This window comes from Lytechinus variegatus, chromosome 2 (genome assembly GCF_018143015.1).
Source record: "Lytechinus variegatus isolate NC3 chromosome 2, Lvar_3.0, whole genome shotgun sequence".
Lineage (NCBI taxonomy): Eukaryota > Metazoa > Echinodermata > Echinoidea > Temnopleuroida > Toxopneustidae > Lytechinus > Lytechinus variegatus.
Genome location: NC_054741.1, coordinates 66,530,195 through 66,544,551, shown reverse-complemented (window position 1 = coordinate 66,544,551; position 14,357 = coordinate 66,530,195). Strand labels below are relative to the sequence as shown.

At 36.2% G+C, this 14,357-nt stretch overlaps 1 protein-coding gene across 1 annotated transcript; it reads left to right on the top strand.

Annotated features, from left to right (window-relative positions):
• Positions 1-842: 842 nt before the first annotated feature.
• Positions 843-13,880, top strand: LOC121408716 (hydroxysqualene dehydroxylase-like). Its single transcript, XM_041600322.1, has 8 exons — positions 843-1,245; positions 4,501-4,617; positions 5,817-5,972; positions 6,979-7,131; positions 7,718-7,840; positions 8,709-8,857; positions 9,455-9,540; positions 10,177-13,880. The coding sequence occupies exons 1-8, from the start codon at positions 1,209-1,211 to the stop codon at positions 10,937-10,939; spliced, it is 1,584 nt and encodes a 527-aa protein (XP_041456256.1). The 5' UTR covers positions 843-1,208; the 3' UTR covers positions 10,940-13,880.
• The last annotated feature ends 477 nt before the right edge of the window (positions 13,881-14,357 follow it).

Here is a 14,357-nt window from a genome sequence, read left to right as displayed (position 1 = left end):
ATTGTATGCTGCACATTCCATTCAGACCTTTTAAAAAAGGAAACCAAAACCCAAGAAGAGAAGTAATCTTATTGGAAAGAGTAAAATGAGAGGAACAATTTAAAAAAGGTTTCATCAAAATCGGTTATGAAATAAGCAAGTTATGGGAGTTTGAAAACTCTTGTTGTACTTTCTATGGGCATCCTCAAATTGGCAAACGTGCTTCAAAATGGCTGATTTTGTGGACAACTCTCCATTTGTTTTGTACACAAATTTTTAGATTTTCCTCATTATCTTTCAAATTGCATCTTGCCTCCTTCTGATCACAACATATGTCATGGGAAAATATAATCCACACCTTATATTTCAAGGTCAGGAGAAGATAATGTGAAATATGTAAAATAAAGGGGAAAATCTGAAAATATGTGTACAAAACAAATGGAGAGTTGTCCACAAAATCAGCCATTTTGAAGCACGTTTGCCAATTTGAGGATCCACATAGTAATTACAACAAGACTGTTTAATTGTCCATATCTTGCTTATTTCATAACCGATTTTGATGAAACTTTTTTTAAATTGTTCCTCTCATTTTACTCTTTCCAATAAGATTGCTTCTCTTCTTGGGTTTTGGTTTCCTTTAACTCGAGTGAAGGGGCTTTTATAGCAGGCAAGGGATTTGGTGCGAGGCGAGTTAGTCTGTTTCCCGTCTGTTTCAGATTTTGTCGTTTTACTGCACAAAATCCTTACGTTTGTGAGCAAAGTGGTCTGAATTTCGCAGCCTAATGCTCCGACTGTACATGTGTGTAAACATTATGTTTGACGCCTTGGCCAAGGAATACCAGGCTTGCCTGTGAGGCCTGTACTGTGGGCGCCTTGACCTATTACAATTAGAAACATTGATTTGTGAATATGTTGAATTAGCTTTGTGTTTACAAATTGTTTTTTCGACCCTGGACTCAGCTGGATAGCATCGACGACTTGATAACATTGTATTGTATCAACAATGACCGATGTATGATTATCTGCTCAGCCCACCTTGAACACACATGCAGTATGCAGAGAACCTTGACTTAACCGCGATATATAATCTGGGCAAGTGTCGAGGCCAGGTAGATTGATATGCCCCTTCTCGTAGCAGACGATCACTCTCCTGAAACATCAATTAAATCACTCGCAGTGTGATGGTTTCACGTCTAGCTGATGATCTACCAGACAAGACATTCTGAAGAATGGAGGCACTGCTCAAGTCAATATTCGTACTAACAGGTAAACTGCTATATCAAACGAGCATTTGCAACATGTTTTTTTTAATGAAACGTGCAGACGGTCTTGATTCTTGAATGCTTTGGCGCGGAGAGAAAGCTAAGGAGGTGCGTAACATGTGCATACAGTACACATGTCCACGTTGATGTCAGTTGGCACGAGAGTCCACGCTATTTCATAGTCTGCACTCTCATGCTGTATGGATTTCAGGTCAATGGCTTTTGTCACTGCCATTATGTATTCTGTAACATAATTTCCCTCGACTGAATTCAAAGCTTACACAACGGGCCCTTGTAGGGAAAATCAGCTTTGTAGGAGAAAATTATTTCAGTTAATATCACGAAGTTAAGATGTTGGTTCAATAGATAATGTTGTAGGTGTAAATCAGTCCGCGCGGTCTTTTTTGTATAATTATGTAGCCTATACCAGTGAATTGGGAGTTAGATGTATATACTAGCATACAGGTCCATGATATAATAGGTGAGGGAATTTTGATCGAAATTCAGTCCCAGGTCATCATATCCTGGATTTCATGTCACCTATTCATGAATAAGATGGAAGTCCGGGTGTCATTTCTCATTTGTGTAGAATATTATCTTGCGTGATAAATCGAGCCCACTCTCATATTTTGACGTTAATAATAAAAATAAGGCTTGCAATCATTCAATTCAATTCAATTCAAATTTATTTTCATTCTTCAAAATGATACAAATAAATACAAGGTAGATTGATTCACTTTAAATTAACAATAGCATGAACAAAATTCAATATTGGAAGAAAAAAATACATATTTGAAAGTAATTTAAATATAAATTAACATACATGTCAAGTTAAATCAATATAATCAATATCATTAAATATAATTGAATCAATGCAATCATATATCATAAGAAGAATGGAGGGGTCCACTGAAAGCAAAGCTTGTATAATGTGGACCCCTCAAAAATAGATACAAGGAATATAGAAATATACGTAAAGTAATACATGAAGATAACGAAAAGGCAAGTAATCATCCTTGCATACGTCAGGCCTTCGTATCTTTCACAAATGTGACAATTTTGTCTACGCAAATTTGGTTGGAATTTCAAACTCGAGTTCTTGCTCTTTTAGCGTGAGCCTGCAGGAATCAAAATAAAGAGGAAGGACACGACACGTCTACAAAATGCAATGACATAAATCATTTGATCACTTTGAAAAAAAAGAAGAATACTGTATTATTTTTCGTGTCCGCCACTTTGATGCCAATGCCACCACACAGATCGAGGGAGGGTATAAAAGGGAGAGAGGAAGGCATGGAAGAAGATTGAGCATTCTGGGCTGGGAAGGTGGATGGGTAGGGTGGGCCGGGGGAAGCTTAGTTAAATAGTTATACTTTTTAATATACTCTTTATATTTTATTGATTCGATTGTTTTGCGGCTGCAAACTCATTTATGCTGTATTTCGTACACTATAGGCAGTACTCAGTTTCAAACTATTTGAATTTTACATCCTGTATAACTTTTATGACTCATATATAGGGGCTCATAGTATTCTTTTGCTCAACTGCAGTTACGTCATTTTCTTTTTAGTAATGTTTTATCAGATAATGCTTATGTATACGTTTCTTTAACTGAGTGGTCAACAAAGACAAAAAATAGTGGTTGCCGTCATCTCAACTTGATGTGCATGCGAATGGAAGTGGAACTCTTATATCCCGTCGAATTGTTCCCCACCGGCCAATGATCTCGTCGGAACAGTTGTATAGATCATTCAACGAGCGTTCTTATTATACCGTTCAGGCCCTTGTGTGAAAAATGTTTTTTTTACAAGATTTCAAAATTCTCGTTAAATTTGGTTTCAAAAGTGAATATGATTATTGTATGAGTAACCACCAGTATGTACACTTTTATATGAAACATAATTAAATCTCAAAAATGAAATTTCATCAGCAATCTGTAAAGATCGATCATGCCTTAAGCGAAACAGGACATATAGAGAAATTGTTGAACTTGTCATAGGAGGAGGTTACCATGGTTACGGAGCGTAATGAGCTAAGGGGCACAACATGGTGTCTTTAACAAAAACCATTTAAAAGACCCCGAGTTAGCAAAGCGAGCGGGCAAATATTTTTACATGGCTGAGGGGGAAAGAATTTCTAGTCATTTATTTACATAAATCAGCAATCACATCTCACACATTTTCTTTTCATCTTTCTTTTCTCCTTTTTTGTGCATTTTTTTTGGTCATGGAAAAAAAAATTGGGGGAGGGGGAGGCATGGCCCTAAAGCCCGCCCTACCCCCCAAAACACACACACTTATTTGCCAGTGCTCGATAGAACAATACAAGTAATAAAGGAATAAGCTTTGCTTATCCGTTTCATATCATTCATTAACAGACACGTAGAGATTGGCGTTGAACTTTATATATCAAATATGGATTGGTTTATAATTCATTAATTCCTGCCTTCTCATACTTATAAATAATTAATAATTGCTGTTAGAACTTGTAACGTTTACTTTCAAATTCAAATATTAACTACTAAATGTACATATTAGGAACAAGACAGATTAAAAAACGGATATTGCAGGCAAACATTAGGGGAATCGTGATCTGAAAGTTAAATTGGTAGTCACGGTTGTACGTGGTGGTAGTGTATGGTGATGGTTACTTGATGGTGATGAACATCACATGACAAAAGCACAACAAAATATTGTTTAGAAACTTAATAATTGACTGTTCTCTCTAAGGGCCTTTTCACACGTGAATCTTAAATCATCATTGTAATGACGATTTCTATTGTAATCGTCACTGTGATTAGCATTCGCGATTCTAATCATGTTCTAATTTGGTTTCACGCGTGCTAAATATTCGTCATTATATAGCCTTATTTTTCATTGGAATCACCACTCCAATAATGACTTTTACCGTGTGAAAGGGCGGTAAATTGCGTATATTGAATGTCAATTTAACAGATACAATTTAGCAGGGTTAAAACCGAAATTGGAAATTGGAAAGTTTCAATCGAATACGATTGAATTCTACATTTATTTGATTGAAAACTTCAATCCAACTTTGGATTGGTTCCTGATCGCAATCTATTGCAATGAGAGAGTTGTTTTGACCATGTTGATATAAAAAAATAACCATGAGTACTCTTCCATTTTTGAGATGAAATTCATTCATTTTTTACTGATTTTAAAATTCGATCATGAAATAATTAGTAATTGAATCCCGTATCAAATAAAAAAGTACTTACGATATATTTTTTTTTCTTCAGTGGCAATAATATTCCTTCGGTATCTTGGATGCAACGACCCTGTTTATATTGAAACTGTTAATCCAACTGATCCGATATCTCTACCTTCTGGGATCCACCGCAGTGTCCTTATAGTTGGTAAGGTATTGTTTGTATTTTTAAAAATATATATTAGTGGCTATATAGGAACTTAATGATACAGCAGGCCAGTGCCGTACCTGGGGGATTTTCCACAGGGGAGGGGGGCAAAACCGGTCGGAAAATTTGACAAGCCCCCCCCCCCAAAAAAAAGGTCTTCAATCGTACCAGAACAAAATTTGACAAACAAAAAAAAGGTCTTCAAGCTCATCGGGGGGGGGGGGCAAAATAGGTTTTCAAGCTCGTCAGGGGGCAGGGATATGTCTTTTGCATGGGTTGTGACTCGTCAGGGGGTAGCCTGCCCCCTCTCTCCCCCCCCCGTAGGTACGCTAGTGCAGCAGGCGCAATTCCAGACTGAAGGGGGGGGGAGGTTGGGGCCTTCTTTGGACTGGATAAATTTTCGACATTGGTTTATTCATTACATGAAATAGCCTATCTCGGATAACAAAGTGTATGTGGGAGACTATGCGGATAAAGCATCTATAGTCCCCTGCCCCCGGCCCGAAAAATATTTTTAATATTAGGCAAGGGGGTTGGGGTTGAGTACCAAAAGCCCCCTCCTCCGTAGAACCGCGGCTGACGAGGGCTCCTGAGAACACAATAGGCATGATAGGATTCAATGGAACAAAAATGATCAACCGTATCAATTCATATTAACTATGTTTTGCACTATAATTGGTTTGTATGGATTTATATGAAAATTGTCTATAGGAGGAAATTTTATATATATATTTATTAGTTGAACCCCGTGGTCCGTTCTGTTGCAATTTTATACTGATAGATCAATGTTAACTATAGCAAATCAGATTAAACTTCTTGTTTCAAGGAGCAGATGAACAATCACTCACTGATTAGTGATTAACTGCAAGACATATGATTGATTTAGAGACCAAAAATAGACTTGCAATTGATCGCAATTTTGTTGCAACACTCCAAAAGTGTTAAATATGCGTGTTTCATTTGTTGAAATTAAGTTGCGAATGAGCACAATACTTCATGCAATGGGTTTTGGGAGAAGTCCTTGAAAATAAAGAACAATTTTGATCGAAAAATTTATACTTCAAAAAAAATGAAAGAGGTAGAAATGGTATTGAAATGAATAATTCCGGATTTTAAATAGGCCTCTTTTCAAATAATATGTTTCAAGATTTTTTTTTAAATACAATCCATCCATAACCATTTTTACCATTATAATTTAGGTGGTGGTCTAGCAGGCTTATCGGCGGCTTTGGAGCTTGCGGAAAGGGGATATAATGTGACTGTGAAGGAGGCTAGCCCAATGCTAGGAGGACGTCTCAAATCTACCGAGGCCGAAATCCTGGGGGAAACTTTCAGAGTAGATCATGGATTCCATGGTAAATTCAATTTTTCAGTTGTCAGAAATTGTCCCTGAAATTCCCATGCATGTCACTGGGGAGTTTTTGCATAGCGTCGTAATCACAATGAAAACCTGGGAGGTCTTTGTCAAAAAGTGGTGAGTCGTATCAGCACTTTCGTCCGACGTCGACCTATCGACGCTGACGAAATAACGCTGCAAATATTTCGTGCGGCCAGAGTCACAGACGAGATTGCTGTTTCGATTCACCGACCCTCGACAAAGACTTCATTGTCATTAAGGGCATTTGACAATAGATCAATAGATCATGATCAATTAGAATTTCTATGGGAATATTTTCAGAACAATGTTTTAGTAACGTCGAATAGTCATATCAAACATGAAATTACGCCTCCAGTTGGCTATACTAACTGCCTATTTTCTAAAATGGCTGTTCTTCAAAAAGATCCTCAGTGAAGTCAGATCGTAGCTGGTGTTCCTGTAGCTTCTCTGTCTGGTCTCGGTCATCTCATCATTATTATTGGGTTTTATTTTAGTATTGCAGAACGTATGTTTTTTTAATTTATTTCAAAGGCTGAAAAGTATCAATTAGCTATGTAGCAGAACATAGTATTATGTTGCTTTGCAATGGTCGTTGTAACAAAAGAACCATATTTGAAAGGCAATTTAGTGAGCCCTTACATCGGCAGTTTCCGAGTTACTAAAGTCATTCGAATACCAAGGTCAAAGAATATACACAGACTTGTAACTAACCGTAAGTTTGTCTGGTTAACAGATGCATGATTTGCTTTTCTTCTTTAAAACAATGTAATCTTTCTGTGTTATTTATTTTTTGGTTAATTGCTATAGGTAGTTAAGGCATTTATCTGGTATAGTAAGCCGGCCTGTATGTACGTCTAATTACGCATGTTGTGTTACTCTCAAAATGAGGTAACCGTTGTACCTAGACACGTTGGTTGTTGTTCTTGCTAATGATATGAGCCTTGGATTAAAATTTAGTGAATTTATTATTTTCTTTGGCGCAGCATTGTTCTATAATTATTACACATTTAAGGACGTACTACACCGTTTGGGCATCAACGACAACTTCCAGAGATGGGGAGCAAATCACTTCCGGTTCAGAACATATAAGGACGAAGTCGTGGAAAGCAAAGGCCCCTATCCTTTCAACGTAATAGGTAAGTCTTTGTATAGTAGGCCTAGTATTAGGTCTAGATGCTCTAATCATATCCCAAATCATATTTTCTTTATTATGTTTATATAGACTGAATCGATTACTCCGTGTTTTTATGTAGCATCTTTTTTCTGAAAAATATTGTCTAGTTTTTATATAGTAAATATTACCAAATTACCGGACTGTGTGCTTGAACAAAAACAAAACAAAATGAAATCACATTGTGCTTCCAATTTCCTTGTCTCTATTAAAAAAAAAATAGACACGATTTAAAGAAACCTGAATTCTGCTAAGTTAAGTTAATACCGTAATTTGAAAGGATCTTATAGTCAACATTGGCATAGATCTAAATGTCAAGATTCAATACGGCCCATAAAAAAAATTGGTGAGGTTGATTTCTCGATCGGTACAAAGATTCACCTAAGATAGTTTTCTGAATCCCATCGGTCCAACATTGTGGACAGGTCGGCAAAACGAAATGGAAATATGAAGGTTCACTAGCACTCTTTCCTGGATGTACTATGAATGGCATCAAGTTCCTCCTAAATTTTTGTCTTGTTGATATTTTGATTACTTGATATTTTCTGCAGCTACGCTCCTGAAGAGCCCGAATTTTAAGGTCTCAGATATATTTGGTATCTTGCGTATATCTCTGTTCTTTGCGTACTACAACCATGACACTGTCTACCAGCGATACGGAAACATCACATTCGGTGGGTATGCCATTTTACTAGCTAAGATGGTACTGTGTAATAGGTTTAACATGTATGCCTATAAAGCCTTCTGATTTCAACCTCTCTTTGCTCAAGTATGTCTAAATATGCATATTTGGGCCCGTTGCATAAAGGTTACTATTATGGTTCCTTTGCCATCCAATGGTAGTTACCATGGTAACTCCGATCATCAACCAATCAAAATCAAGGATTCCCTACAACTTGCCATTGGATGTACCACACTGTAAAAACTGCGGTGTTAAAACTGACACCAATTGGTGTTAATAGAGGACCACACCCTGAGGTGTTAAACTTACACCCTAGAGATTAAACCTAACACCAAAGAGTGTAAATGTAACAACAAAAGGTGTTGTAATAACACCTGTAGGTGTATAACTAACACCACCAATTTAACACCGGTGTAAAACAACTGGTGTGGTCCTATATGTACACCGGTTAACACCACGGTTTTTGCTGTGCATAATGGTAACTTTTACAGGCCCCATGGTATGATTTTCAAGAAAGTGATATGACGCATCAAGAGCGATCGACTACTTTATTGAATACCCCAGAGATGATTTAGGCCTACATTTTATGTTTCTACCCTTTAATTCAAGCAGGGAAGTGTTATAACACTTCCCTGATTCAAGAAAGGAAGTTATATTTCGAATCCCATATTCACAAATTGGTGATAGTAGCCTCTGTTGCAGATGATACTTCCTTGCTGTGCGCACTCCCAAGGATGCCTGTAAAAAAAATATGGGAAAGAAAAGCCCCAAAGATACTAAAATTCATTTAGACTAATTGGAAATGAGGCTTACAGGTACGGTGCAGCAGTACTCTCATGTTTCACCCGTATTTCTTCTAGATGAGTGGGCGGAAGCAGAAAGAGCACCAGTGTGGTTTGCGGATACTGTCCTTCGTCCTGCTCTATCTGTAACCTTCAATGAGCGAACTGTTCTCAACGCCGCAGAGATTCTGATGTATTCACACTTTTATTTCACTGGGGATGAGAAGGTGACGATTATATTTTTGTTGAATAACATTTTGTCAGCCAAGTTGTGTATTTGTTGTTGTTTCATTATTTTTTTTTGGGGGGGGGGGGCGGAAGGAGTAATTTGTATGGAAACCCGTTGGCTAATGTAACGATTCAAAGATTAAAATGAATCGAACCCTATGAATGTTCAAAACATCAGTCATCCTTATTCCATATTATTTTTATGTTAAGAAGAATAAAATGTGCAGTATAGAACCATGCTGACGCCTTAATGGTGATTTGGATGGATGACCTATTAATTTGGACATTTGCAACGCTCCAGAGCGCTAAAATTTCTTTGAAGTCTACAGAGTTCACTCCACTTGAGAAGCGTTTCTTCTGGTAAATTAAATTTCTTAGAAATCGCCTATTTATCCTATGTGTAGATTGCAGACAAAAATATCGGCTGTAAAATAAATGTTTGTACTTGGGATAATTCGTTTTCAGTGCTCATACAAGACTGTACTACACGGTATAATATTGACGATTAGTTTTGCAATAGATAATTATCAAACTATCAATATGTACATCTCATTCATTACCGGTACAAAGTACTTTACCACCATTTGTTTTAATAGGCCGATCAACGTTTGATAGCTAAAGTTGACCATCGGACTGCTGTATTTGATCCATGGGAACAGAGATTGAAGTCTCTAGGCGTAAAGTGAGTCCTCTACGTCTCGTTATATTCCCTATTATCAATTCATAAGTTGCTTAAACTACTATAAGACCCTTGGTGGAGATAAGATGTGTTGGGTTTTTTTTGTGTGTGTATTTTGCGATTTTTTTCAATTTAATGGAGCCAGATAGAAATTTGCTTACTTGGAAGATTGATAATATAGAGCAAGGATCTGAGCTTAAAAATTGAGCTATGGTTTCCAGTCATACCTTATATTTTTCATTCAAACCAAAGATTAAAAAGGGTAAATTAGACAACATAATGAATGGGGGTTATGATGATTTTTACGATTGTTTTTTTTATACATGTAATAATTTACATCTGATGCTGAGATCTTTTTCTGAAGTATACATGGCGTGGGTTCGAATCCCACCGCTGCCACAAGATGTGGACTTAATAATAAATTGACAGAATTGAAGGGCCGAAATCTGGCTGTGCGGAGTATACACCATTACATTATCTCACCTTAAAATAATCACGAGAAGTATGCTTACCTAGGATCAAGGCCAGTATGTTTACAGTACTCAGGGACTTCAAACAAGTGCGTGGTGGGATTAATCATACGTAACGCAACACCTACCTGGTTGACTCCCATGAGATTACTTTTTTTTTCCTTTTCAGAATAGACAAGAATACGTTTGTCACTGATCTAAGATTTGACAAGGACTGGCACGTGTCTGGTATATCGCCTTGCTCTCAAGAGTCGTACGATCATGTAATATTAGCAACGGACTTGTCGGCCGTAAAAGCGATCTTCACGAAAACTAACCAACATTTTCCGAGAAGTAAGCAAGTGAACTGCATCCTGAAGAGGCTCCAGCAACTCCCCCTAGCACCTCCTTATAAGGTACTTAGGGTTTGGTTCGATAAACAGCTCTCATCAACTCACCCGCCAATTCTACAAACGCCCGAATTTCATCCTATCAACTTAGTTGTACAGTATCATCTTATTGAAGAGAAGTCACATGAGTGGAGCCAGCGGACTGGTGGATCCATCATTGAGTTTCACCTCTATGCTTGGTCGTTTGGCGACGTGGAGGACAGAAATGTATGGACAAAGATAGCTCCTACGGTTAAAGATATTTATCCCGAAATATTTGTCAAGAATTTCAAAATACTAGGTTATTTCGTCCATTCCGGAAAGGAATTTGCTTCATTCCCCGCCAGTCTTGAACACATCAGACCAACCGTCAATTTCCCATCAGAGTGCGGAGTTACGAATCTCAACCTTGCAGGTGATTGGTTGCACACAGATTACCCATCAGCCCTGATGGAACGAGCTGTATCAACAGGAAGAATAGCAGCTAACCAGGTGCTTCTTTCAGATCACGTGAGACAGGCACCTACTCTTGTAACAAGTAATTTTGGTCCGGGATATATATGAATGTGCTTAATTTACAAAGTGTGTGTTAAAGAAATACGATTTTTTTTTATAAGTGTGTGAATGAGATAAAGTAATCGATCAATTATTTTGAAAATCATTTACTATTCAAATTGTATTTACTTAATTATAACTTATTTTGTTATTTATTAAAAACCCAAACCTGACAGATTATATGAATGAGCATTAAAGCCTATACTTCTAGATTTATTGGACAATGAAATTCCACCAAATAGGAAAAGAATCCTGAATAGGCGCCATATGTATTCCCTCCCAATCTCGTGTACAGTACTTTTCAGTAATAGTGAAATGGTCAGGAGTGAATGGAGTTATTAGTTAATTATTTCGTGCTACTGTGCTCCATTTATAAATTTTATTTCAGAGACACTTCAAACGCTTTCCATTATTGATGATACATTTTGTTGGTGGGTATTCATGTTGTGTTTGTCTTGAAACAGTTATGTTCTGGAGGATATGGAATAATAGTATACAAATAATGAATTTTAATGAGTGAAATGGACAGAATACTTCATGAGGCGTAGCCAAGTGGAATTTATTACTCATTTCATCTTTCGCCGAATAGAAGTATTTTGTTCATTTACAAAAATAATTCCGCAAATTAATCCACGTTGTTACTATCCGCAACTTCCAGACTTCATTTGGGAGTATGCTTAATGGAAACTTTCCACTGATGCAAACAAGATGTCCTAATGTCAGGAGATGCAATATGAGGATAATCGGCCTCTTGGACCTTCATCATTGTGAACCCTTGGTCTCGTAGGGAATAATCGGCCTCGTGGGAATACAAATTTTAGCTGTAGCAAATATGTTTGCACTGCATGTTGCAAGAAGCAGATCAACAGTAAATACAATTGATCGAATATATTTTAAGTTTATACGCCTCAATAGTCATCTTTGTAAAAGGGAATCCACACAAGACACAAGAAAATAAACCGAACACCTTTATTTCAATGTTAAAGCATTTTGTTTGCGTCTTTTATTTGGTGTATGAAATATATAATTTGTTAAAATTAATAGCATTTGTTGGTTTTCTAATATGATTTTATATATTTGATAGTAGAACATTGTATAAATTACCTTGGTAGATGTACTGAAAGAAAATTATTAGTAAGTTAGTATGAGAATTGCAGTCACACTTGGACTACACCATAGGACGGCACAGACCTGCACACGCCATCAGTAATACTCGTGCAATTACACACACAACTCACTGCCCATGAGTTTTTATTTCATGATGCCATTTGCGAGTGTATATATGTATATATATATATATATATCATAAATTCCATAATTTTTTTTAAATTCACTATAAATTGTACATCTAATGATGTTTTTATGGTGCAAATCATTTCAATATTAAGAAATGCAATATATGATGGAATCCATGTGTAGCCACAGCTATAAAGAAATCTGATTTTATTACTGTTTGTCTTATTTGTATAAACTTTAGTGCAATAATATGTGGCAGATTTAGCAAGAATAAATCGCTGCGTATGTATACATAAGTCAAAAATTGAATGAATAACTTCAACCAATTTTCATACATAATCTCCATTAAATTTGTGGCAAGAAAAAGTAAAATAAAAAATCCGATATACGTAATTTTTATAACTATATTTTCAATTATACTGTAAGATGTCCAACATAATGTACTTCAAGAGGTGCAATCGCTATGTTGTGTACAATAGGAGGGAATTACTACACTACATATAAGATATTTATGAACGCATTTTCCTTCATGGTTAAAGTTGTGTAGAATTAATTCAGGTGCTGAGTATATGAATGGTGAACTATATCTATACAAGTTATGTTAAAACTGCATTGATATACATCAATATATACAATTATGCTCTGTGTTCGTATGAAGCATCTTTAGATTAAAGAGAGAGGGGTATGTAAGAGGGCTGTAGGAAATATGAATGAAAATATTACTAGTAGTGGAAAGGGCGTAGTCTAAGGTTACTTGAGAGGATAAAAGGAAGACGTGAGGGGTGCACTTTATATCCTCAAAAGCACTAACGTTTGAAAATTCCAATGTAATTTGTGTTTGAGCCAAAAATCGTTCATGTATCATTTCTACTTTTACTGATTAAACTCAATAAATTTCGTCTTGTTTATAGTCTGAATAAATTCGCCGACGATTTCGAATTTTTTTCTAAGGCCGGAAACAAATTAATACGTAAGAAAAAAATACATAAGACAAAAAAATTGTGATAGTGATTTTTTTTGTTTAAGTAAACTTGATCAGAATCCTGATTTTGGTGCCATATTTAGTTAGAGTGATTTTGTAATATTTAAAGTACAAATTAGCATATTCAATTGGTAATGAGAATGTTCGAAGAATAATTCACCATACAGTTTTGTAGATTTCGCCATTGGTAAAAGTGCGTGCCGACTTTCGTCGCGATAGCGTGGTCGACGGCCTAGATCATAAAGTGGTGGGGTCCTGAATCAGTCCCCGTCTTCTTAGATGTCAAAATAGCAATTTTTTAGGGTTACAGACTAATGTTTTAAATGAAATTTTTATCATACATCCATATACCTATTACAATTATATACGACAATATACAAAGTATTTATACATCATTCACGACAACCATGGTCCACTTCTATCCGAATCAGAAGTTCTATGTTGCAATATTAAATTCATTGACAGCTGATTCAAAAAGATTATTTTCAGTCCCCACAACAAAGCAAATATATACATACATCTAATCATTAAACAAATCTGTTACATATAGGCGGTAAGTGCAGCATTATTATGAGTTTTTTTTATTTTAAGATTGTGTCAGTGGTTGTGAACAATGCAAGCAGTAAACTAGCAGTCCGTATATCGTGCTGCATTTTGTCATTAATGCACAGGAAAGCGAGCTCCTGAAGTCCAGTATTTGCAAAAATTGCCTTCTCACTCCTATACTACAGAGCGTCCCACAAAAAACGAAACCGAGATTTATCGATGATTTATCATAACTTGATCACAAATACATTAGACAAATGACCTACCATTGTAAAGCTTAGAATCTCTTCTTTCATCTAAAATTATTTAGATTATTTCTCATTCACGCATGAGTGAGCAAAAACAATTTGAAGTGGGGATACCAAAAAGTCATTTGGCGGGCTGTATCTGGGTTTCAAAAAGAAAAGCACAGATTTAAAAAGTTCAATATCTGCTCTTTAATTTGATACCTCAATTACAGAAAATGGTCAAGAAATAACAAAGTTCTGGTTATTTGAAATAAGGCTTGAATTTAAATTATTTCATAAAATTAAGAGGTTTTACAGGCTAGCGTTCGAACTCACTTGACACTCCCGTTTGTTGACGATCAGCAATGCATTATTAAGTCTTTTGTTAATCATGCGATATCTTATGTGGTAAATCGGTGAAAACATGTTTATTTAA